A 25,630-nucleotide genomic window follows, 5' to 3' on the forward strand; every position below is an offset into this window, starting at 1 on the left:
TCCGCTGAGATTCCGCATGGCGTTTACTATGGCCCTCCTGGACGCGTCGATTCCGTGTTTACCCGGAAGTCACAGGATCTCAAACAGCACGAGCAGCAATGTTACTGAGCGATAAACCACAGTCCCGATAGGCTATGATCCTGCCGCGGTCGAATTTCGACACGTGTTGATAAGAGTTTCTCCTTCTTACACGAGGCATAACACGAACTTTACACAAACAATAAATGTTCAAATACGATTTCCAAATGAGAAATCCGCTGTGAAATCTTCCCATAATTTCATATCCCAACATATAGTATACTGCCCTCCAAAAGTTAAGGAACAGCATGATTTTTGTGTCTGATTTGAGAATGAAGCAACATAGGAACAAGAAATTTAGAGGACATGTTCACTAAACAGTTCTTTAATGAATGCGACATAAAATGTTTTTAAAGTTTAATACAAATATTAATTACAAAAAAAATTATTCCAGTCTGGAGAAGGCAGAGAAATCCAGTCTTGGAGAAGCCTCTTTGAAAATACAACTTCCACCGTCGGTGATTCTGGCACAACACGGACGAATTGCACACCTCCGTATTAGGCGGGAAGTCGGGAAATCATCAAAAGATGCGCAAGAGAGATTTCTGGTTGCGTACGCATAAACCGCTTGCAATGGGATCTCACTCCACTACGCCGGAGTTTTCAAAAATTATGAACTCTCTTGACATCCCTCTCCGAACCGGGAACCCAGGGTCACCAGTCCGTGGGGCACGAAGACCACGAAATGTGTGGAAGCTAATTTAAAAGCCGCAATTCTGGCCGTCATGCTAGCCCACTCGTATAGCCGAAGCTACGACCATCCGGAACAGCAATGCCTTTCTGACAATGTAACCGGTCCGTGTTTTTGTGCCCCCAGAGCCGCTACTGTCATAGTATTAAACTAAGCCACTGCAGGCAACCTCAGGAGGACAGTCTTGGAGAAATAGTGCATCACAATTTTTTGAGGAAAAATGTAGAGGTAACATTTTAAAAATGATTTCTAATGAAGAATGTGTCCACCCCTAGCTGCAATACATTGGCAGCAGTGACGTTCCATGCTACCAATTAAGTTGTCGGTCAGTGAAATGGGAAGCAATGATCAGACACGGAGTAATCCTTGTTGAAGCTCATCTAGCGACCTTAAAGGAGAACATAACGCCGCAACCTGTCTCCGAAGGTAGTCTCAAAGATACTGTATAGGATTCAGGTCTTAGTATTGAGCTGGCCATTCTGTCCACTCTATACTGTGACCCTCAAGATATTCTTCAACAACCCGAGCTCGGTGCTGTCCCGCATTTTCATACATCAGAAGAAATTCAGAACCAATAGCAGCGGCATATGGTCAGACATATTGATAAAGATCTCGTCTCGGCATCTCACACCGATCAAAGTTCCTGCATGGAACACAGGCAGGTCAATGTGACTACCAAGGGAGATCCCACTCAAACCAATATTCCACCACCTCTGTAAGCGTGCCTTTCCACAGTGTGGTATTGGTTGCATCTGGTGCGTTGTTCTTTCTAGATCGGTTGAAGACTAGAGACATCCATTGCTGACTGGTCCAAGAGACGTGTTCTCTTGCCCAAAATAAACGGGCACCTCTGTGTCCTTGGGTCAAGGGGACAAAAAGAACTTGTCATCTTCCATACAGACCTGTATTATGTAGGTGTTTGCACCACTGTAGTAGCTGAGATTCTTGTTCCTATTGCCATTAAATGATCTGCCATGATCTGAGGCACAGTAATGTTGCCCGACCTTAAGGCCGAAAGAGCTAAATAACGGTCTCCCGCAGGTGTTGTAACTCTTGGTCTGCCTGGAACATGTCTTCTAGACTCCTTGGATTCAAACTGATTCCATAGTCGATGGCCCACACTACTAGAGGCATTGAGACGTCTAACAGCATCAGCTTGTAACATCCCCATCTCCATCGATCCGATCGCCCGCCACCTCAGCGAATCCGACAAGCGATTTCTTTTGGACATTGATAGACGGTATTGTCAACGGAATTGCTTGTAACAATTGAGGATCAACACTCGTGAACAAAACTTACAACTTTTGCATTTTCTCTCCAATTCCTATACAAGTATTAATTTCTATAAAATAAAAGTAGCATCTGTTGTTTTCACACATATTTTCTTAAACTTCGTTACTATCATGCTTATAAACTGTGAATTTAAATGTTAGTGACATTTTTGTAATGGCGAGCTTTGAAAAACGTTCCTTAACTTTTGGAGGGCAGGTACCCTTCATGCAAATTTGACGTTTGTTACATACGCCTTCATGGTATAGTGATTTTAATGGTTAGCAGTGTAATTTATTATCACTTCATAATAGAGTTTCCAAAAGACACACTGTTAGCATAAATTTAGGTATTTTGCATAATGAAACTCGAAAGGCATACGAAACGAACGTGCGCCAAGGTATATATTGGCGAGAGAAAGTAAAGCTCGTGTGCAATGCAGTATATTTGATTTTTCACCCTAGCTACTTGTACCTGGCCAAAGGTCTAATTCAGTAGTACTTTCTTCTCTTTCAGGTACGATGGCAAAGTATATTCCTGTTTATTTTTCTTATTGCATAATATAGGTAAGCCAGATGATATTTAGGACTGATGATGATTCTCTGTAAGTTATTCTGTTCAATACTTCAGTGTTTTAATGTCCTTGAACATTATTACTTTTTGTTATGCTTAAGTTAAGCAAAATTATCCTATTTTATTAAAGATTTCGTAGTTAAGCTTTTGACTTATGATTCTTTAATTCTGTGCTTGAGGAAACGTACTCATTACGCCTTCAGTGCTAATGCACAACCAACAAAAGATTATGAGACTGAGAAATTGAAATTTTGTAATGTTGTAAGATTCCAGGGGCATAAAGTGTTAAAACTCTTTGTTGAAAAAAAAACTAGTTACAAAGTTTATAAGAATAATTGTAACAAGTAATAATGTCTATTCTAAAAGAATCAATTTGTATAGAAAAATTAACAGATGAAAATTATTCAGTGTGGAAATTTAAAATAAAACAACTTCTAATAAAAGAAGGTTTAGATGATGTTGTATTCGAAGAAAAACCGGAAACTGATACTGATATTTGGTTAAAGAATGATCGTAAAGCTAAAGCTTTAATATGTCTAAACATTTCGGATTCGCAAATTATCCATGTTTTACATAGTAAATCTGCAAAAGAAGTTTGGCAGAAGTTAAAATGTGTCCATGAACGTGTAAATTTAACAAATAAGTTATTTCTTCTTAGAAAACTATATTCCATTAGATATAATGAAAGTTCTAAAATGCAGGAACATATCAAAGGAGTACTAGAACTGGCCGAAAAGCTGCGTAGTATAGGTGAAGAAATTAAAGAAAATAACTTAACAGCAATACTACTATGTTCTTTACCAAATTCATACAACTCCTTAATAACTGCAATAGAAAGTAAATCGGAAGCTGAATTGTCGCTAGAATATGTTAAAAACATATTCTATTATGAGTATTGTAGACGTGTGGAAACTAAGAAAGTTCAAAAGTACGATTCAGTTGCTTTAAAAAAGTAAAAGCGAAAATAAACCAAAGTATGTTACACAATTTTGTACTTATTGTAAGAGAAATAACCATACGATAAATGACTGTTTTCATTTAAAACGCAACGCTAGAACTTCCCCGAAAACAGATGTAAATAATAGTAAAGTAAGAAATTATTCTCAAAATTATGAAAGTAATGCATGCCAAATAGCAAATACGCAAAGTGTAGAAAACATAACAAAACTTAAAGAAAATAAGTATTTTAAAAGTATTGAAACTGAAAATACACAGATTCAGTTTAATCAAGTTCTAAAAGTGGAAAATAAACATGAAAACACGCAAACGCAAGAATGGGTTATCGACTCGGGAGCCTCAACTCATATGTCGAGTGATAAGAATTTTTTCTCTCGGTTAAATGACTCTAATAAACAAATAGTAACTGTAGCCAATGGTGCTAAATTAAATTCTTATGGTATTGGTGAAGGTTATTTTAAAGTTCAAAACTTAAAGGGTCAGGTTACACAAATAAAATTGGAAAATGTATTGTATGTACCAGGTTTAGATAGTAATTTACTTTCTGTTCAATCTGTTACCAATAAAGGTTGCATTGTTACATTTGATAGTAATAAGTGTTACATAAAGCGTAACAATATACTCGTAGCCGACGGCAACGCTCAGCAAGGTTTATATAAATTGACCGTAAACTCAATTGATGAGAAAGCATACTTAGCTAATAATGTTTCATGTTCAAATACGAACTGTATACTAAAATGGCATCAAAGATTAGGCCACAGAAATATAGATGCCATAAAAACACTTGAGAAAAATGATTTGGCAGACGGCATTAAACTTGGCAAATGCACTCATAGTGTGGAATGTTCTACTTGTGTAAAAGCGAAACTAACTGAAACACCTTATCCCAAAACTAGTTTTAGATCTAAAAATCCACTGGATTTAGTGCACACAGATATGTGTGGGCCAATTGAAGTCAACAGCTTAGGAGGGAAAAGATATTTCGTAACTTTCATTGATGACTATTCGCGTTATACTCAAATTTATTTTATTACTTCAAAAGATGAAGTATTCGACAAACTTAAACAGTATGTTGCATCGACAGAAAATAAATTTAGAAAGAAAATAAAGGTTCTCAGATCCGACAATGGTACAGAATACTGTAACGAAAGTACTGAAAATTATTTAAAGAAACTCGGCATTTTTCACCAAACTTCGGTTCCTTATTGTCCGGCACAGAACGGCGTCGCAGAAAGGAAAAATCGCTCTTTAATAGAAATGACAAAAGCTATGCTAATAAACTCTAAATTACCGAAAGGATTCTGGGCTGAAGCAGCAGCTACTGCTGCATATTTTCAAAATAGGTTACCAACTAAAGCCACAGATAGAACACCATATGAATTGTGGAATGGTAGAAAACCAAACTTAAGTCACTTACGAGTATTTGGCTGTACAGCATTTTATTATGTGAACAAACAAAAACGGCGTAAATTCGGCAACAGAGCCGAAGAAGGAATATTCGTAGGATACGATTTAAGAAGTAAGGGATACAGGATTTATGTAGGTGGAAGAAAAATAATAGTAAGTAGAACTGTTAGATTTTCAGAAAACGCGTCTTTACCTGACAAACTTGCAGAAAATAATGCTGAAGATTTAGAATTAATTCACTTCAATAACTCGCAAGATGATGAAGAAAATAATGAAGAAACATCTTTTGGCGATGATTTTACAGAAGATTCAAAAAGTTCCGAAGAGTTAATTAAATGTGAAGAAAATGTAGAAAGAAGGGTTTCTAGCAGATCAACCAAAGGGGTCCCACCGGAAAGATTCTCTTATAAAGCAGAAGACGAAGAATCAATCTTACTTAAAATTAAAGATCCAGAAAGCTTTGAAGAAATTCTAAACTTACCAAAACATGAACAAGAAGCTTGGATCAAGGCTATGCAAGAAGAAATACATTCTCTAAAAGAAAATGAAACCTATAAACTTACAGAATTACCACCAGGAAAACATGCAGTAGGCAGCAAATGGGTGTTTAAGACAAAATATGATGAAACTGGTAAAAATATAAAATACAAAGCACGCTTAATAGCCAAAGGATTTACTCAAAAATACGGCAGTGATTATGATGAAACTTTTTCACCAGTAGTGAAACACACTACGATAAGAGTTTTCTTAGCATGGGCAGCGTATAATAATGCCAAGGTACATCAACTAGATGTTAAAACAGCTTTTTTTGTACGGCAACTTAAATGAAGAAATATATATGGAACAACCAGAAGGATTCGTGGTTCCGGAAGAAAGACATAAAGTTTGTAAATTACAGAAGTCGATTTATGGTCTCAAACAAGCAGCTAGGTGATGGAATGCAGAAATTGAAAATACGCTGAAGAATCTGGGGTTCAAAGCAAAGCAGATCCGTGTCTTTTCTTCACAAAAGTGGTTCGTGATAAAAGAATTAATTTAATAGTGCATGTTGATGACATCCTAATAAGTTCTACAGAAGGACTAATTCTTCAAACAATTAATGATTTAAAGAAACGTTACCAAATAACGCATCTTGGTGAAGCTAAATATTTCTTAGGCATGGAAATAAATCGCAAGGAAGATGGAAGTTATCTCTTATCACAGAAAAATAAAATAAATCAACTTGTCGAGCAATTTCAACTTGAAGAAGCGAAACACGCTAGCACACCAATGGAAACGAACTTTTATAACCTAAACAAGGTAGAAAATCTCCTAACTTCAAATGATAAATTTCGCCAAGATATTGGAAGTCTTTTGTATATATCGTCTATCACAAGACCAGATATCACAGCTTCAACTCGCATACTCAGCAGAAGGTGTAATAATCCACGTCAAAAGGACTGGAATGCTGTTAAAAGAATCATTAGATACTTAAACACGACAAAGAACCTATCCTTACAAATTTCGTCGAGTGAAGAACCTAATATTACAGTTTATTCAGATGCTGATTGGGGACAAGATATTGAAGATAGAAAATCTACATCAGGAAGTGTTATTTTATTAGGAAGGAACTGTATTTCATGGTTTTCAAGAAAACAAACTTGTGTTTCTTTATCCTCAGCAGAAGCTGAATATGTTGCACTATCGCAAGCTATGCAAGAACTATTATGGCTATTAAAATTAACAGAAGATTTCAATCTACCCCAAACTCTACCGATAAAGGTATTTGAAGATAATCAGTCTACTATAAGACTTGTAGAATCTGAAAAATTCAGTTCACGCACTAAACATATTGATACAGAAGTTCATCATATACGCGACTTGAATAACAAAGGAATAGTAAAACTTGCTTATCTTTCAACAGAGGAAATGGTTGCTGATATTATGACTAAACCAATTCCTAAAGCTAAATTTCAGTTTTGCAGGAATGAATTACAATTGGTATGAGTTTCATTAGCTAAACAGGGGCAATGTTAGCATAAATTTAGGTATTTTGCATAATGAAACTCGAAAGGCGTACGAAACGAACGTGCGCCAAGGTATATATTGGCGAGAGAAAGTAAAGCTCGTGTGCAATGCAGTATATTTGATTTTTCACCCTAGCTACTTGTACCTGGCCAAAGGTCTAATCCAGTAGTACTTTCTTCTCTTTCAGGTACGATGGCAAAGTATATTCCTGTTTATTTTTCTTATTGCATAATATAGGTAAGCCTGATGATATTTAGGACTGATGATGATTCTCTAAGTTATTCTGTTCAATACTTCAGTGTTTTAATGTCTTTGAACATTATTACTTTTTGTTATGCTTAAGTTAAGCAAAATTATCCTATTTTATTAGATTTCGTAGTTAATCTTTTGACTTATGATTCTTTAATGTGCTTGAGGAAACGTACTCATTACGCCTTCAGTGCTAATGCACAACCAACACACACATTTTCCATTGCATGGGATAATATTATTATCATGCCTATAACAAACGTGGGAATGATCCGAGGAGTCGTTCAAATTATCCATCAGTTGCTCTTACAAGTGTCTCCTGCAAAATTCTGAAACCTGTGCAAGGAATGATAAATGGTAAATGAGTAGTATATTACTTAGATAAAACTATAAACCACTTTGACACGGGGGGGGGAGGAGATCTTTTGCCAAGTGCTTTATGGAAGGGAAGTTCTACGGTTGATAATATTCTGCTGTTAGGAACAGCTATTGCGGATTTTTTTTGAAGTGATTTGTTTTAATATCCTTTCATATTAAAATATAGATGTATAAAACTTGGGGATATCGAATTTTAGATGACTTCAACTGCGAGTTGCTGGAAAAATTTCCTGTTTTTTCTTAGAATTTCTGAAAAGGATAAAAATTTTTAATTTTTCTGGATTCTTTGATATCTGAAGTTCAAAAAGAGAACATATCACAGAAGTCAGTGCTGAGTGTCATTCTGTTCAAGGTAAAAACTAGCTCTAGCTTGAAGGAATTTATTCTGAACAGGGGAGAAGAATACTATATGAGGTCAACTTGCAAATACGATTCAACGCACTGAAACACAACTGCAGTTTGCTGTTAGTAGACTAATTAAATGGTCTATTATAAATGGGTTCAAGTATTCTAATCGGAAGATAGTATGTGTGCTTTTTTGTCACAGGGAGGGTTTTGCATCCTTACTAGAAGCTGTATTGGGAAGTTTCATTAAATCAGTTTTTCAGGAATTGCGTTTTAAATGTAACATTAGGCAATAAACTTAACTCGTGTTTTGAACTTGAAGAGAAAGTTGCTCTCTGAGATTCAACTTACTACTTAAAACCTTTTCGAATACGCCGTGGCAAGAAGAATGAAGCATAGTTCCACATTTATAGAGCTTTCATTAGATAAAAACTTAATTGTGGATTTTACATTAGATCAAAACGTTATTGCGGTCTATGTATCTACACGAGATCTTGTCGAAACCTATCACGTTCCTCTTTGAGTGTCTGCGTGTGATTATGGCAAAGCCTCGAGGGCTATCTGCCTAAGGGGAGGGATGTCTTCGTGGAGGACTTTGTAAGGGAAATTGGCTCGTATACACGTTACACATGGGGAAAAACACGGAAACGCCCATGCAGCCAGCCAGTTCGTGGGATTCGAACCTCCGACCGAACTATCAGTGTTTAGTGACTTTACAGCTCGACCGATGATCATCACTGAGCAATGTGGATCAGTTCTGGAGCTCTCTCCATTGCAAAGCGTCCATGTGGAACGTTTCGAATCACAACCACAGCCGAGAAGCAAGCAGTTGTCGTTTCGATACTCCTTCCAAATAAAGTCTGAACCTTCACATCTTGCTCGAGATCTGATGCTTGTTGACCAGAGCGAAAATTGATATCCCAGCTGTCCTTAGAGATTCTTTGTTACAAGTTCGATCGCTTTTGAGGATATCTGATTTAGAGAATATAGCTCCCAATGCTAACAAATAATGGGAAATCCCACCGTAGAGATACTCACAGCTTCAGCTATAAAATATCTTCATGAACTTCAATAGAAACAGCACAAGCGATATAGGGTACGCATCTTTTCTGATAAGTGTAAATTTGAATGCAGTGATTAAACGTCTATCTGCACCGATATATCGAATGTGTCTGATTATGTCAGATCAAAGTACACTTCTGGTAATACCATCAAAACCTATAAATGCATGATATCTATTCTGGTTTAATGCAGAAATCACGGCCTAGCGAATTTGCCATCTATTCCAATTTACTGAGTGCTCTGAAATTTTTTACAATGATTACAACCAAAACCTTTCAAACTGAGAGTTTCTGCTTCTGTAGGGTGTCTTAAAAGGTCGTTGCCAAACTTAACATGCTGATCTGCCATACCTAAACAAACAAGATTTACACAGGAAATTGTGTCCGAAGATGCAGACGGTGACCGCTAGGGCAAAGTTCGCAGGCGTAGATGGGGAGAAAGTCAGTCCAAAGAGGTGTTGATATGATTTTCATTAAAGAACATGCTTAAATCACAGCAATATAAAAAATGTTCAAAATTCCTTCCATTCTCCGCAATGCATACTTCACAACGTCAACTCATGGATTCACAGACCCGTTCAAAATTGACAGGTGTGTCACGGACACCTGCTGCCGCTTCCACGATTCTGGCGACGAAATCCATGTCCGATGTCACGGTCATCTCGTGTCATCGATGTTACGGATTTCGTGTATCTCCACAGGCAGAAATCCAGGGGAGTCAGGTTGGGGGATTGCGGTGGCCATGAGACAGGACCGCGGCACCATTACAAGTAGTGCATATCGGCCAGTTCATCCTTCTCCTGCAACATCCTCACCTGAAATTATCCCACTTCCCATTCTCCCATAAGCCTGCAAACATTGCCCTTACGGCAGGTTGGTTCTGCATATTCACAAATAAGCTAACTTATTCAATTAATCACATTTATTTACAATTACATAGCGAAAGAGAAGAGCATGCTACCAAAACATATCACGCCGCGTTTCTGCACGTTAGCGATAACAGCATAGGCACGAGGAAGACTAACTCACAAGAATCAGTTCAGTTCACTTGGGGGAAAAGTCCAGAGTTTAGTTGTAGCACTGCTATACATGAAAAAGACAAACAGTTAACATTTAATTTGAAAGTTCGTTGCATGGTTGCTGCATACTCTAGCTGTCACCGTTCGCATTTTCGAACACAAGTTCCTATGTAGTTGTTGTTATTGTTATTATGGTATGACAGTCTTTGTTTGTTATGGTATGTCAGAATAATGTGTTAAGTTTGCAATGACCTTTTGTGACACCGTGTATACGTCTGGAAACAAAGACATGTCAGAATTAGAGGAAAAAAAAAAAACTGTTTAAATAACTGCCTAAAATGCGGTCAAATTTTTTTGGCAAACTGTCTCATGCACTGATATTCAAAATGTCATCAAGTAGAAAAAGCACTTTAAATGGCAGCAAGTGTGAGATAATGAGGTTAATCATATCATGATTGAATGTTCATTTTTTAATCGTTGCCGTCAACATTATATTAAGGTTCTTTTAATATTTCTTTCAAGAACATTTTTGGGACAATCTGCATTTTGAATTCTTTTTTTTCCCCTCCTTCAAGAAAGTGTTTGTTGTAATTTGATGTGACTTTTGTTTTACTTTAGAAAAATATTTGGATTTTAGCATATGCTGAAGTCTCTCATCTGGATGTTTCTACATTTCTGTAACATTTCGTTTGTCTTTTCCATATCCCATTGCTTTTCACATAGCTATAATATAGAACCCTACATTTATTTTAATAAGATTTATTTTCTTATTAGTTGCACGAAATTTTATATTACATTCATGTAGCATGTAATTTTAGCATATGCATTTATATTGCCTCATGCTAATTTTAATAGTTATTGTCATTTTGAATTTAATTCTTGATAGGAATATTATTTGAATCATTTTTATCTTTTTATACTTTGCTTTTGTTTCACCCATTGGGATCTGGAAGGCTTTTGCACCCAAAATCCGAACCAACCGACCAGTCACGCAATTTACCATTTCTAGTTTTTATCTAATTTGAGAGAGTAATGATTATAAAAAGAAGTCAAATAATTGAGCTCGCCCCAGTTTGAAACATTTCCTAAACAGCTTATGAATGCGCTGTTTGCTGATTAAAATATATCTGAAACTTCGTTACAGCTATTTAATTTTTTTGAAAGAAATTCTAGTCACATGTACTTGTCATCCATGAAGAGAAGAGAAACATGAATAATTTTTCAACGATTAGAAAGTCTTTTAAGCACTAAATTTTCTTTTAAAACATAAATAAATAAAAAAGAAAAAAAGAAAAGTCGTCAGCTGAAAGGTTTGGAAGGCAGAGACTGGAAGAAAATGATATTGAACTAAACACATCTAGCCAAAAGGATACGAAAAAAAATCATTAAATCTTATCGGTGACGAAAATAATGAAGATAAATTAATAAAGAGTAAAATAATTCATGATATAGCTATTCTTCAACATAAAATTAAAAAAAAAAAATTCTTACTGTGCAATAAGTCCAGCCCATTGTTTATTTGCATAATCGACTAACTAGAAAGGGGAAAAGAATATTATCATAACAAATGCACTTAATCATATGATAAAAATAAGTAGAAATTGTTTTACTACATAAAGGAAAGATAAGCTTAGAATGCAATAGATAAATCAAAGTAATTTTATTCAATAAATTGTTAAATAAGCCATCTAAGAAGAAGTTCGCCAATTTTTAAAGTTCGTATTGACCTTATTTTTCGACCATTAATTACCTTATGCATTTTTACATAGTCTGAGTTTCCTAATCTAGCGTAGTAAAGTTATATGCAAGTAAAGGAAACTAAATCATACCTCTCCTGAAGGCCCCCAGAGTGTAATCTGGTTCCTAGCATTATATTCATATTGCACTAGCTCCTGAAATAGGAAAGAACATTTCCGTTCATTTGCATAGACAAGTGTCAAATTTTTGCCAAAACGTGAGATTATGACATTTAAATGAAGGTATGTTTGATTAAAACGTGTAAACCAGAAGGTGATGAACCTAATTTATTCATTAAATTAATTATCAGGTATATTAATTTCGTTTTCAAATTTATATTTAGTTTAAAATAAACCAATAAAAATAATTAAAGCCTAACAAATAATCAATGACAGCGACTAAATACTCATATATTTTTTAATTAAAATGTGCATCATTGAATACAAAAAATAAATAAATAAATAAATAATAATAATAAAATAATAATAATAAAATTATATTACTACCTAAAGATTTTGTCTACATCTCGAATTTTAAGCCTAAAATGTCTCCAAAAACGTGGTTTTCGCACATGCAAAAACCACGTTTTGAAGACACAATTTAAGCTAAATATCCGAAACAAAAAATTTAGATAGCAAAAACCTAACGTTTCTAACCAAAAATATTTGACAAGAATCCATGTACACAGCGATACGTTTTAACTTCAAAAAACATCTACGAATTGCACATTCTAGGCAGCGAAGGAATCTACGAACTGCGCACACCTCGCTTCAATAAATTAACAAAACAACAATAAATTAAATTTCGCCTATATACTTGTGTCTATACATACATAGAAAATAAATGTCGAAAAAGTGAATTTCGAATACTTTTGGGTAAATAATATTGGTGGTTTATAAACGAGATTCTAAATGATGAAGACGATAAAAGCGAAAACAACCAGAAATGCAATGTTCAAGTAAATGAAAACGGCGCTGAGCTATATTATAGAGGGATATATTTCAATACTTATAATTAAATATATTCACCGAAATTTAAGAAAATTAATTGTAAGTGAATTTTGTGGAGGAGAAGAATTTGAGTGGGCAAAGGAAATGGGATTTTTATGAGATTTTAATTATTTAGAACAGTAATTTTAACTTTCAGTTGCCTGAGATGAACAGGAACAGATTAAAGGGCCTTGGACACTTACGGTTTTTACATAGACTGCTACCATAATCTACACTAATGTTAAAAATTAAGTTGAATTTGCATGTTTTAGCTATTTTCTAGAAAAGTACTGAACGAAAGCTACTAATTATGCTTCCAAACACAAGCCGCAGGTTTTTAGTTTCGAAAACCCAAACATACACGTATATATGAACGGATTATTTAAGGAAAGGATTGCTAAAAGCAAACGGAGCATTTTCTCCTCTTTGTTCACCTCCACTCCTCGATTACTGTGATTTTCATGTGCAATATTTAGTAAAATTCAAAAGCAGACAATTAAAATGAGCAACCATCAGTTTAGATAATGAAATAAGGTCATGAATCGTCGGGAGATTGGAAACAGGGCATTGCCAAGTGCAGGTTGCTAGAGATGTGAATATAACATCCAGCAACATTAGAAAACAGTTTAAGGACAGTGTATCTGTAGGCAGTAAGCCTGGGAAAAGGCCGGAACTCGAGACTTCTACTGGATATTATTCACCCCCAAGATGATGGCGACGATCAGTGAAAATTGATATTTGTCCATTTCATTGCTGCGCAACAACTATACAACAAATTTTTAGTTCTCTCAAAATCTTCATGCTGCCACAGTGAGCGAGTTTCATGGGTTATTGTTACCAGAAAGTTACATTAGAGAGGTTTGTGCGCAAGACAGCCCGTTTAGAATGGTGCAAAACTAGGAACAAAGCATCTGTGAGGGATCATTCGCTTCGCAGGGGAGTCCCAATTCAATCTAACCATCATCCTTGGCATACCTTCATCTAGAGAGAGAGAGCAAGAGTTCCTCTTTATGCCTTCTAACATCCAAAAAAAGGACCAGTATGGGAACGGAGATTTGATAGTCTGTTCAGGCATTTTGCTGCCCGGGTTACAGATCTTCATGTCTTTGACAGCGGTTCCGTGACTACTGTAAGTTTTAAGAAGAGATTTTAAGCCGTATGTTTGCCATTTCAGAGATGCAGTTAACCTCAGCTCATTTTATGGACGACAGCAAGGACATTAAATGGAGGATTGCACAGCAATATCTTCAAAGCCAAAGCCCATAGAACATATCTGGAACACTCTTGGGAGGGCAACTGCAGTTCACATTCCCTTTTCCAGAACCGTCGAGGACGTAAAAACAACGCTGATGCTGGAGGAGAATCGACTGACACAGGGGCTGCCTCATTTGCAAGTCACGTTGTGAGAGCTGTATGATTGGTAGAAGGAATTATACTCCCTACTAGCCTCCTTTTTGTTTGATCTTTCAACCTCTGTTTTAGATCTTGCGCCTATGAGCCTTACGTATGATCATGCGTGTATACCATGACTGCATTTCTTTTTCGTTATTTTATTGACCTATGTCCATGCCAAATTTCATTAAAATCTGGCCTTCAGTTTTGAAAATAACTCTTTTAAGTTTGAATTGTAAGAAATGAAACTTTACTGTTAGCCATGTTCCAACACTTGCTATAAAATACTTAAGACGGATGGTCAGACAAACAAACATAAAAAATTAGCATTTTCATGGACACACTAAATCCTTTTGAGCTCTTCTATTTTCACAAACCTTAGAATATTAGTAATTTGCCTTGATGCATTATTTTGGAGTATATGCTAATATGCTAATTGAGTATTTGTGACATGCAAGTTCTTTAAGACAGATGTAACTGAGTATGAAACGCAGAACAGCCTCATAAATGAGCAACTTGTTACTTATATACGAGTATAAAACAAAATTTTCTTTTCGCTTTAGCGACTCGAAGCTTTTAGGAAATGAATGTGCTACAAGTATCCTACTCTTTACGAGTGCTTGCTTTTACGAAAGAAATTCAAAAACTATTTTTGCTCTTCCGAAAAATGGTATAACCATTATTTTTATGTGGTGGTCGCAGAAAAGTATGAATTCTATTGGAATAGAGCAAGCAGATTTACGACGGTTTTATAAGATGTTTCCACTGCCTGCAAAGAACTACACAGAAGAAGATATGTGCCAGTTTAAGAAATCAAGCATATTGTCTAACTTGAAGCCATTTATATCAGTCAGAGCAAACTTCACTTTCGCCATATGAGGCAGGTCATAGAAGTTATTGATTCGATGACCTGATGGAAACAAACAGTGAATAAGATGTTTTTAAACAGATGCTTTTCATACTCTCCTGTCCTAATCCGCGTGCTATGCGTCTTCCACTATTGAACCTCTGATAACTCTGTTTGGCACACCGTGGTCTCTCCTGCTGCCTTTAAGTATATATGCTCAAACATTTTTGCCCCATGCACCCCTTTCACATTGCTAAAGGATTATTCTCTTCCTTCTTTGCAGAACTCAAAAAATACATATACATTTATTTTAATGTGTTTTACATATTAAAAAAAATACAGAAAATGTTGAAAAATACCAAATCTTAATTAAAAGTAGTTAAAGTATTCATAAACTAAAACTAAGTACTTGATAGGTAAATAAAAGGCTCACCGCATTCCTCTTCTGAAACTATGAAATTTCCCCTCTATTTGAAAAACCTTGGTTTATGCAGATGAACTAAGTGGTTATCATATTATTCTTAAAGTGTTAGTTTAGTTTTAAAGAGCCGTTTGACAGAAATTTTTTTTTCTTTCTCCCCTTTATAGTCGGAAATGTTCAAAACTCTTATTGTACGAATTGATAATTGTTTTACATCGTTTCCGATTAAGAAATATTACGCAGTAAATTTATGCTTTCGTTAAGTGTGGAAACTTATGTATTGGGCGAATGTGAGCTCAGTCAGAGGTTTGAAACCTCACCTAGATAACGATAGTGCCGACAGCAGGGGGTACTTTAGTCCATATAAGAAACGCTTGGGATGTCTGCCCATCCTCTTCTGGTAAATAATATAAGTGATTATTTTTAATATTAATCCCCATTTTTCATTATGACAATCAAGTCTCAAGCAAGTGTATATGATATCTATGAATACTTTAAGAACTAGGAAAGAACAAGCATTACGATAGGATCTCCGTGTCATTTAGTGTGTAACTAGCAAGTTATGGCTTTCACGTAAATATTGAATAATAAAAAGAAAAATAGTAAGCTCTGTGGTACGTTGGGCTAAAATATGTAACTTGGAGAACTGAGTATATCAGGTAGGAACTGTTTGCATTTGTTACATTTAGAGGAAATCTGAATTACAAAGAATGTGTCCGTCAATGACTTTTTTAAAAAATAAATTACCGTAACAATGATCGTAAAGCTAGAGTAGCTGATTTTGTTTTAGGTGAATCGTTACGACGAATCAAATGAAGGAATTTTGATGGAAGAACCGGATTAATAAAGCAACTATATTCGTTACCGAAAAAAATTGTATTTGTTTCCGGGTAAGAATTGAAGAGTCTTTATTTGATGGATGCAAATTTACGTAGGGAAAGAACAAAACATTTAAAATAGTTATGGTGAAATTTCAGTAAAGATAATGAGGAAAAAATACATGTGTGAAAATAAATTGTGTTCTTCCTTAATTAGGCAGTTTTAATATTTTTTCATTCTGAAATAAAATTTTTAAATTAAATCTAATTTAAATTAATTATACATTCAAAAGGATTCAATTATTATGATTTATTATTTAACCACTTATTTATTATTAAATTGTTTAATTACTTTAAATTAATAAAATAATAGATATTAATTAAATTGAATTAAATTAATTTAATCTTTTTAGTTAAAGAGAAATGTACCTTTAAATAATTTTTTGAATTCATAATTACTTTTTAAAATGGAGAAAAATCTTTTAAATAATAAAAGAAGCAATATGATATATTTAAACATTTTTAGGTCCCTGTACTTCATTTATGCAATCGTAAAATATCCTTGGCAGGGTAGAAAGTTTGCGATTCAGTTGAAATTTAAATTTTCCAACTACTGAACACATTTTAAAATAACGTTTTATTTATATTTCAAACCAGCTTTAGGAATTTACGGCGATTTCTGTAAAAATTTACTGAAGGGAAAAGGAAGAAAAGAAAAATGAAAAGGACAAAATAATTGTTGTTTTTAGATACTTTTGCAAAAATTTCAATGTTTTATTATAATTCACGCATGTATTTATTGAGAACAGCTGTTTGAGTAAGTGGAATGAAAAGGTGTTAATTTTATTTCTAGTATAGCTGAAGACTGTAATAACCGTATGCGTTACGAATTCAGATTATCACTTTATATAATTATGGATAACAACTGTATTAATTACTTACTAATGGGGTTTTTGCTAAGTGTACAGCATCCTGTATCCAACGTCCAAGAAGAAAATGCTTATCTGACGACAGTAAAATATCCATATCGTCATACAGATTTAATATAGATTCTGAAACTAACCTGAGAAAAAAAATATGCATTAATCCTACGTATTTTGATATATTATACTGAAAATAAATAAAACAATCAGCATTCAAATAACTCTTTATGCATTTCGTAATTTCAAAGCATAAAATTTTCATATTTCGTTTAAAAATTAAAAAAACTTTAAGGAGGTTTAAAATTATTCTTGATAAAGTCAATGTGTATTTTAAAAAATAAGTTACTAAGCTGAAGAATTATTAGTGAAATATATAATTTTTGTACATGATCTAGGTCTAGAACAATAATTTGTACTTGAATATAAGATTATTATAAGAATATTTTTGATGAAATATTGCTAAATAATATAGGCAATAATAGAGCTAATTAACGAGGATTTTCATGGTTGCGAAATATGAAGATGCACCAGATTTATTAAAAGAAGCTAATTATAATCGAAACCCATGCATCTCTTCAGTGTGCCAGAAGATGTAATTTCAAGATTGGTACATAATGTAAGATACAGACTTTTAAATAACTGCATATCATTATCGGTTCTTTTTTTTTATGAGGAAAAAAAAAAAAAAAGAGCCGTTAATGATAGCTACTAGTCGAAATAACATAAATGCTGTAGGTGATTTTAGGGGATGTTTGTTGAAATATTTATTGTTGCAGCTTCATGAAGCTTTGATTAGGAATTTTATGCAAAGAAACAATTATTTCCCAATATCTTAGAAGATTATTATAGGATGTATATATTAAATATCTGTAATATTAATATATATTAAAGATTTTATAGGATTAGAAGAATTTATTATAACGTTAATTTAGCTTTAGTATGAGGGTGTGATGCTTCGTTGTACTTATGAAATTGCTTTTATTTCTAAGAAAAAAAAATATGAGGGTTTAAAAGTGATTTCATCTTTTGAGGAAGGATGATCCATTTCATGGTTATGAACTGTTCTTTTACAACTACAGAACAGATATTTTTTAGTTGCAAGAGAACGAATTAAAAGTACATCGTATTTATTCTTAATTACTGAAAGTGAGAACTAAAAGGCCACCCTATTCGTTGTCGTAGAGTATCATGAATTAATGATTATAAATTATAAGATGAAAAATTAGAAATTTAGTTTAACTCTTGTCAAACTATAAGATGAAAAATAATTAGAAATTTTGTTTTTTTTTATAGATTGAAGATAATATATTGACGGCAAGTATCATTACTTACAATTTTATTTCTTCTTACTTATTTTGAATTATTTTTATCTTCAGTAAAACAACCTGGCAAGAGTTTTACATAAATATGCAAACCAGTTTAGATGATAAAACAAGGAGCTAGAATTGAAATTAAACTGAAATTTTGAAGTAAAATATATTTTTTAAACAATTTTGAGTTATTATTTTTCATACTTTTTATTTTAAATGTCTTGTTACACTTCCATACTTTTAAATAACATTTCCTTTTAGTTTATTCTAATGTTTTAGCATCACATGTGATAAAATTGAAATGCATCTGCAAAGAATTTTACATGTCTTAAGTGTTGTTCATTTCAAGAGATATTTTGATTTTTAAGAATAATAATAAATTTCATATGTTATGCTATTTTACTATATATAACAGAAATGTTAGTAGTAGTTACACTTTGTTGGGTTAAACGCATTTAATCTGTCAAATGAAAAACAGAAGAATATTTGATCAATTTATAAGCAGTTTAGGATTCCGATTTTACTTTATATAATCAGATATAATTCATGTAATTTAAATAAGCAATTTCTTATCAAATCGCATTATTTAACTTTTCATTTACTCTCCCCAAGATCTTGCAGCCTAATTTTTTTCTTTAAAATTTTCAGAACATTACATTTATAGACTAATATATAATAAAATTCTTCAGTTTACAGAGGTTTATTGTGACTCTACCGATATTACACAGAACGCAAAGGAGTATTATTTACTAAAGTCGTAAGATATTTTCTCCCTCCTTACCGCTTGCTTGCCTTCGGGATGTGACTGGAAACCCGCCTGGCTAGCAATCGGAAGATGCGGAATTTTGATTCAAAGGAAGGGCATTTCCCGACTCCAAAAAATTTTAGATGACTTTAGAAGTGGCGCCCGAACTAAAAGGTGGTAAACGATAATTCATCTCCACCAGGATCTGGCGAATGGATTCATTCCTCCCTAGTGGCCTTTTAAGTTAGGGAGAATGTAAAGCATTGTCTCTCTCCTTACCCTGCCCTGCAAGGTGCAACTGGAAATCTCCTCCGGCTAGCAAACATATTTCGATTTCCAGGGAAGATATAACTAATTTTCTCACCTCTCCTTACTCCAAAAATTACTCCAAAAATTTCTAAACCACTGTAAAAATTTCTGTTTTTATTTACTATTTTGTGATTACTTAAACTGAAAAACCAAATGAATGTCTTAGCAGTAAAACATGCTATTATGGGGAATAAATTTGTATTTAACTTTTATTTTTGAACATATTATTACTAGAATTATATTAGCACCAGAACCTAAGAAGTAAAAAAGAAATTTTTGCGATACGAGTAGTAAAAGTAAATAAAATATGCACTGCGATGTCATTCTTGTGTATATGTTTTTGTTTAATGCGTGCACCGAGAAGAGCATGTACGCGAAAGTACACAATATAGAATAGTAAAATACATAATATGCAGAACATGAATAAATATGCAATAAAATGTAACAATAATGATCCCGGATTCGCTAATAATGCATTCCAAGACTTACAGTGAATATGTGAAACAGATGTTAATAACGAACGCAATATTAAACATGATATTCGTGCGACAGCTGTACGGATGATCAGCTACGCAGTATTAATGTATACTGTCTATTACATTGCATATTACACTACCAATTAAAATAATGCAATATATACTGAACACACTAAAATATTTCTCTCTCCTGCGCAAGAAACATTATTATTATTTTTTTTTTACTGGGGTTGGCATTTTAATGAGTCCTTAAAAACGGCAGAGCAGTGAAGACATACTGCACTTGTACTATACAGTAAATGTACTATACTGCTTCAAGTGATGCTAAAAATGCAATAGGAGTATCACGCAAGAAGAGGGGTCGGAGGAGTGACCCATAGTCTGAGATACACGCAAAATACTGCAAAATGCATTCTTATACACTTCATCTGTATGGTTACACCGGTCAAAGCGCAGATGTGCTCATTTTTTGCAAAGACTCCAAGAAGAAATTGCTGGGCGAATTTGAAGTGCTGTATTTCATCATGTTACCGCCCATCCTCATTTGGGTTATTAAAATTGAATCCCATTGTCTTCTATAAACCGCGCGATACTCATTCTGCATCTAGAAAAGCACGATCGTATGTGCCATACATGGCTAAACTATGACTGTTTAGATCTCGTGCGGCTTGCATTATAACAAGTAGTATGTATGCTCGAAATATAATTTCAAAGAGATATCGCGCTACCAGGCATTTTTCAACAATGAATTTAACATTTTAAATCATATTATGCATGTAATAATTTCAAAAGATTTTGAAATTTGAGCCTTGCTTCAATCGAAAAATAATAGTCTGTAATAAAAATAAACAATTCAATAATTCGTTATAATAATTATTATAATACAATGATACGATGATTATAATAATAATATTCAAATGAAAAATTAAATAATTCTTAATAGTAAACAAATAAAAGACAAATAACTCGGTTTCCACTAAGCTACATGCTATTTTAAGAACAGTATTGACTAATGCGACAGGGAAGGTAGGGGAAAGAAAGAAAAAAGGGGAGTACACGTTAGATATTTCATTGCGTTGACTATTTAGTTTGAGTCTTGCCGAACGACACTGCAAATGCACTTGATCGCAATCTTGCTCTGAGGAATTTCTTATAGTAACTTACATCTAATGAATAAATTAAAATACGAGTTAAGGCTAGGTGGGATTTTCTTATGTTGTTCCTCCTATTAGTTGCAGGTGAAAACGAAATTATTTTATTTTTAATGAAACTACCAAGCTGGTAATTAGTTTATTTAAAAATAATTTTCGTATCTCAAATGGAAATTTGTCACAACGCGTATTGTCCAATCACACCTGTTTTCGTTCTTTCCAGAGTACGTGGATGAAGGGTAAAATAAAATCGTTTCATCTGTTATTAAAATTACTGCATTATTCTTTTTTTTTTTTTTTTAACTGAAAGCTTTTTATATGATTATAAAGACAACTATACGATTTCAGTTTACTTCTTTTTTAAATCATTTAACCACTGCAATCAGAAAAATAAGTTTAAAAGTCAGAAGAAAATACTTAATATTCTATTTGATAAAAAAATCTTTAGTGTATCCAAGAATATATTTTTATTAATACAGGACACAAGAATTATTAGTTTTAATAAACTTGAGCATTAGCTAAAAACACAACGAAAACATTTATTTTATAAATCTTTATTTCTGCTTTTAAAACGATATAAGTATTTACTTGAGATTCTCGAAAATCTCGTGCAGGGTTTTGAATATTTCTAACACGTCGCGTCTCTTAACATGAACGCTGGCTGCTCTGATATACACCTGCACGTAAAATAAGAATATATATCTTATTTGTGAGCGAATACACGATTTAAAAATTTGATTCAGTCGCTCTGGGTTATATGATGATTAACTAAAGCTTGCTGCTAATCCAAAATCCAGGTGCTCGCCCAAATCCTCCGTAAGGCTTGATTATATGTGCGTGTCTTTCTTCTCTTTCAGCGGGAGTACTATCGATATATCCCCAGTGATGTGGCAATGCTTTCGGATACCGATCAACTCGGCTATTCTCGACAAAAGCTAGATGATCAAGTTTTCGGACATTTTTTGGGGGGGGGGGAGGGGAGGCTATTCGTGAATTTCAGTTTGATAGATATGACTGCGGAAAACTGAAAGAAGTTCTTAATTTTTCATCGACATCTGAGAACATGATAATACGATTAAGAATCTGTTGGGGAAGAAATTCTTCAAGCTTACTTTTTACGAAACATTTCTGAAAAGTGCACGCTGATTAACAACGTTAAAATGTACCAACGGGATAGTTCATGAAACTTCGAAACTTGATGTAATTACGTGTTATCTAAATTTTCCATTTCAGAAAGGCGAAATATTAAACTTGTGAACTTACCTAAGAGCGGTTATATTTCGTTTCTTAAAAGCATGCACTATTTTTGGATAATAAACATCCATCACGATCTGCAAACTTTGTCGAGTTAAATCGACTAAGTCATGTCTGAAAAGGTAAAAATTTTATCTTTACTGAGCAAATAACTTGATATGATTAATTGAATATTACACTTACAAAACATTGAAACACGTTAAATTGCATATATTTCAAGGTTTTTCGTCTAATATATACTCACTTATAAAGACTGGAATTTTGAATTAGTGTTTCTTGAGATGCTTTCAAAAATAAGTTCCAGGCTATGAAAACATCCTTCGGATCATACCAGATCTAAAAGTAGTTCAGTATTTATTTCATGTTTCTTAAAGGGACCGGTCAGTTCCATTAACTATAGAAACACATTTTATAATTTTAATAAACAGATAAAGGAACGACTTACTGAGGTAAATATGTATAGTGCGTATATTGCATACATAATATGTTCTATAATTGTATGCAAAACATTATACTATGTAATTATTATATTTATATACAACGTATATATATATATATATACTATGTAATTATTATATTTATATACAACGTGTATATATATATACTATGTAATTATTATATTTATATACAACGTATATATATATATATATATACACTATGTAATTATTATATTTATATACAACGTATATATATATACTATCTAATTATTATATTTATATACAACGTGTCCATAAAAGATCTTAACCAGCGTTTATTTTTACAACCATTGGTCATAGATATATATTTCCAGTTACAAAAATGTTTCAATTTGACGCAAATATTCATGGTTTGGCATTTTCAAATTAAAAGTTATAAGGTATTCCTCCGCCTTCTTAGCCTGCCTTCGTAGTGTGCTGGTCTGCACGCTGGGCACGTATTCTAGAGGACTTTGGTTCGATTCCCGGCGAAGACGTTGCTCATTTTTCATAATTCCTGCTTTAAAAAAAAAAAAAAAAAAAAAAAAAAAAAAACGATGTCTAATGTCTCTACAGTGGCGCCCGAACTAAAAGGGTGGTGGATGATTCTCCACACCCAGGACTTGGCGATTGGGTCCCCTAAAAACCCCAGGCACCCTTTAAAAGGGGAAGTAGATAAGGATACTTATTCTCCCGCCTCCTTAGCATGCCTTCGTAGTGTGGTGGTCTGCACGTTGGGTGCGTATTCCAGAGGTCTGTGGTTCGATTCCAGGCGAGGGCGTTGCTCATTTTTCATCACGCCTGCTTAAAAAATAACCTAATGTCTCTACACAGTAAATAAACAGTTTTTAAAGAAAATATGAAATCTAACTTTGCACTCATTCCTCCAGTCTCTATGCGTACTACATATAAGGAAATTTTGTACCCGTTCTAAAAAATAAAGCTATAAAAATTTGACTCACGTACGACAAAAATCGACAAAGATATTTAATTTCAAAATTTGCCATATTTTACTTCAACTTGATTCTGAAGTTGCTTTAACGTAAGTCTGCATATTTTACTTCAACTTGAGTCTTATGAGATCTTAGGACTCGCGTTAAAAAGTGTTAAAAAGTTGGAGAATGATAAATCTTCTCTTACTACCTATACTCCAAGATACAATGCAATTGCGGCTTTCCGTCTGTCCTGCAGGACATGATTGCCTTGCCGTCCACCTGCACCGCATAGGCATTTCAAGCGATCCTGTTTGCCCACTTTGTGATTCAGGCGAAGAAATGGACAGGGACCACCTGCTTCGAGGTGGGGCTCTTCGTGGTCTTACAGAAGAGTCGAGATACTGGGAGGCAAAAGCCCTGCTTAGGCAATGACTTCGGTGTTTTTGTTCTTAGTTCTATTGTAATCTTTTGTTTGTAAAATTTTAGTTCTTTGTAACTTTTTGCCTAGCCATTGAAAATAATAATAATAATAAAAATCTTCAACTTGTATTCAGGGTTTGGTTAATAAATTTTAATGAAACTTTTTTTTTTTTTTTTTTTTTTGATTTACTAGTGTCTTTATCGTTGTTGTTGTTATCAATCACACTTGTCTGACTGAGGTCAGCACAAGCCCTCGACGTTCATCATGGCAAGGAGTCAAATGCGTCTGTCGTTGCCAAGAGCCTTGAGCATCATATAGGTGACATCTCGACTTTAGCTCTGTTCTCCCCCCCCACAATTCTGAGAGAGAGCACCCCGGCGGGATGGGTTCGAGGGTTCCCCCTGTTTCCCTACCTTCATCCTCTCGAGAGGACACCCTATACCACACAGACACAACTAGTGTCATTATTTATAACATTTTACACATCGCATGCCGAAAGAATTTTCACACAAGTAATTTATAAATATGTTATTACTATTCTCATGATGTTTCTTTACATTAGACTCATAATTTTTTAATCGCAGAAAAATTCAGCTAAGCAAAAATATTTTTTATTTTTGAAACAATATTACGAGTTGGATCCGCGCCAACATTGAAGCCTGCCAGCGTTTTCAAGAATACGAATTCTGTAAGATTCCATAAATAAGATCTCTTGTTTGAAAAACATTGTACAAATTAATACTTTTCCCAATGATATGGATATAATTTCTCGGCATTTAATCTATGAACATCAGAAAACTTTTTTCCTCAACGTTATTTTATTTTTTAGTTGTGTACAAATGCTAACATTTCGCTCTTCAGTATCTGTATGGCCCCTGAATATGTATGGCTTCCGTATCTGTATGGCTCTGAATATCTGTATGACCTCTGAATACTTCGATTTTAATATTAGTTACAATTTTTATACTACGGAACTCAAACTTTTTGTGTTTAATTTTTCATAACGAGTGCAAAACTTTCCTAAATGTAAATACAGGGATCGGAGAAAGTTGTAAAAAAGTTAGATTTTGTAATTTTACAAAATTGATTTCTTTATATTAAAAATGCCAAAACATGGATATTTGCATCATTTAAAACATTTGTGAAATGAAAATGCATGTCTATGATCAACGGTTGCGAAGAAAACGCACGCACCTTATTAAAAAATGACATCTCAATTACCAGATTTTTTAAATATTTTGACAACAAAAGGAATGATTTTGTTTACAGAGTGTGGTAGGATTAATTTGAAAGTCCACGAGAATTAATCAAAACAGTATTAAAGTAAAAAACTAATTTTCAGACTTAATTAAGATCGCGAAAACAATTATGCGGCTATTAATTTAAAAATCCTTTTAACTCTAATAAATGTTT

The 25,630-nt window shown here is 33.8% G+C and overlaps 1 protein-coding gene across 4 annotated transcripts in view; it reads right to left on the reverse strand.

Moving 5' to 3' along the window:
* Window positions 1–25,630, reverse strand: part of Naglu (N-acetyl-alpha-glucosaminidase) — a 181,289-nt gene that overhangs the window by 9,623 nt on the left and 146,036 nt on the right. For 3 of the 4 annotated variants that reach the window (XM_035365645.2, XM_085809537.1, XM_085809539.1), the window contains 5 exons: window positions 22,651–22,742; window positions 22,416–22,520; window positions 17,181–17,301; window positions 11,864–11,926; window positions 11,526–11,569 (listed from right to left, as the gene is read on the reverse strand). In XM_035365645.2, coding sequence (XP_035221536.2) covers window positions 11,526–11,569; window positions 11,864–11,926; window positions 17,181–17,301; window positions 22,416–22,520; window positions 22,651–22,742 — 425 coding nt within the window. The remainder of the gene's footprint in view (window positions 1–11,525; window positions 11,570–11,863; window positions 11,927–17,180; window positions 17,302–22,415; window positions 22,521–22,650; window positions 22,743–25,630) is intronic. The other variant, XM_085809538.1, reaches the window with a different exon arrangement.

The sequence above is a fragment of the Stegodyphus dumicola genome, chromosome X2 (genome assembly GCF_044657685.1).
Source record: "Stegodyphus dumicola isolate Sdum_Otavi_A_Nest chromosome X2, ASM4465768v1".
Taxonomy (NCBI): domain Eukaryota; kingdom Metazoa; phylum Arthropoda; class Arachnida; order Araneae; family Eresidae; genus Stegodyphus; species Stegodyphus dumicola.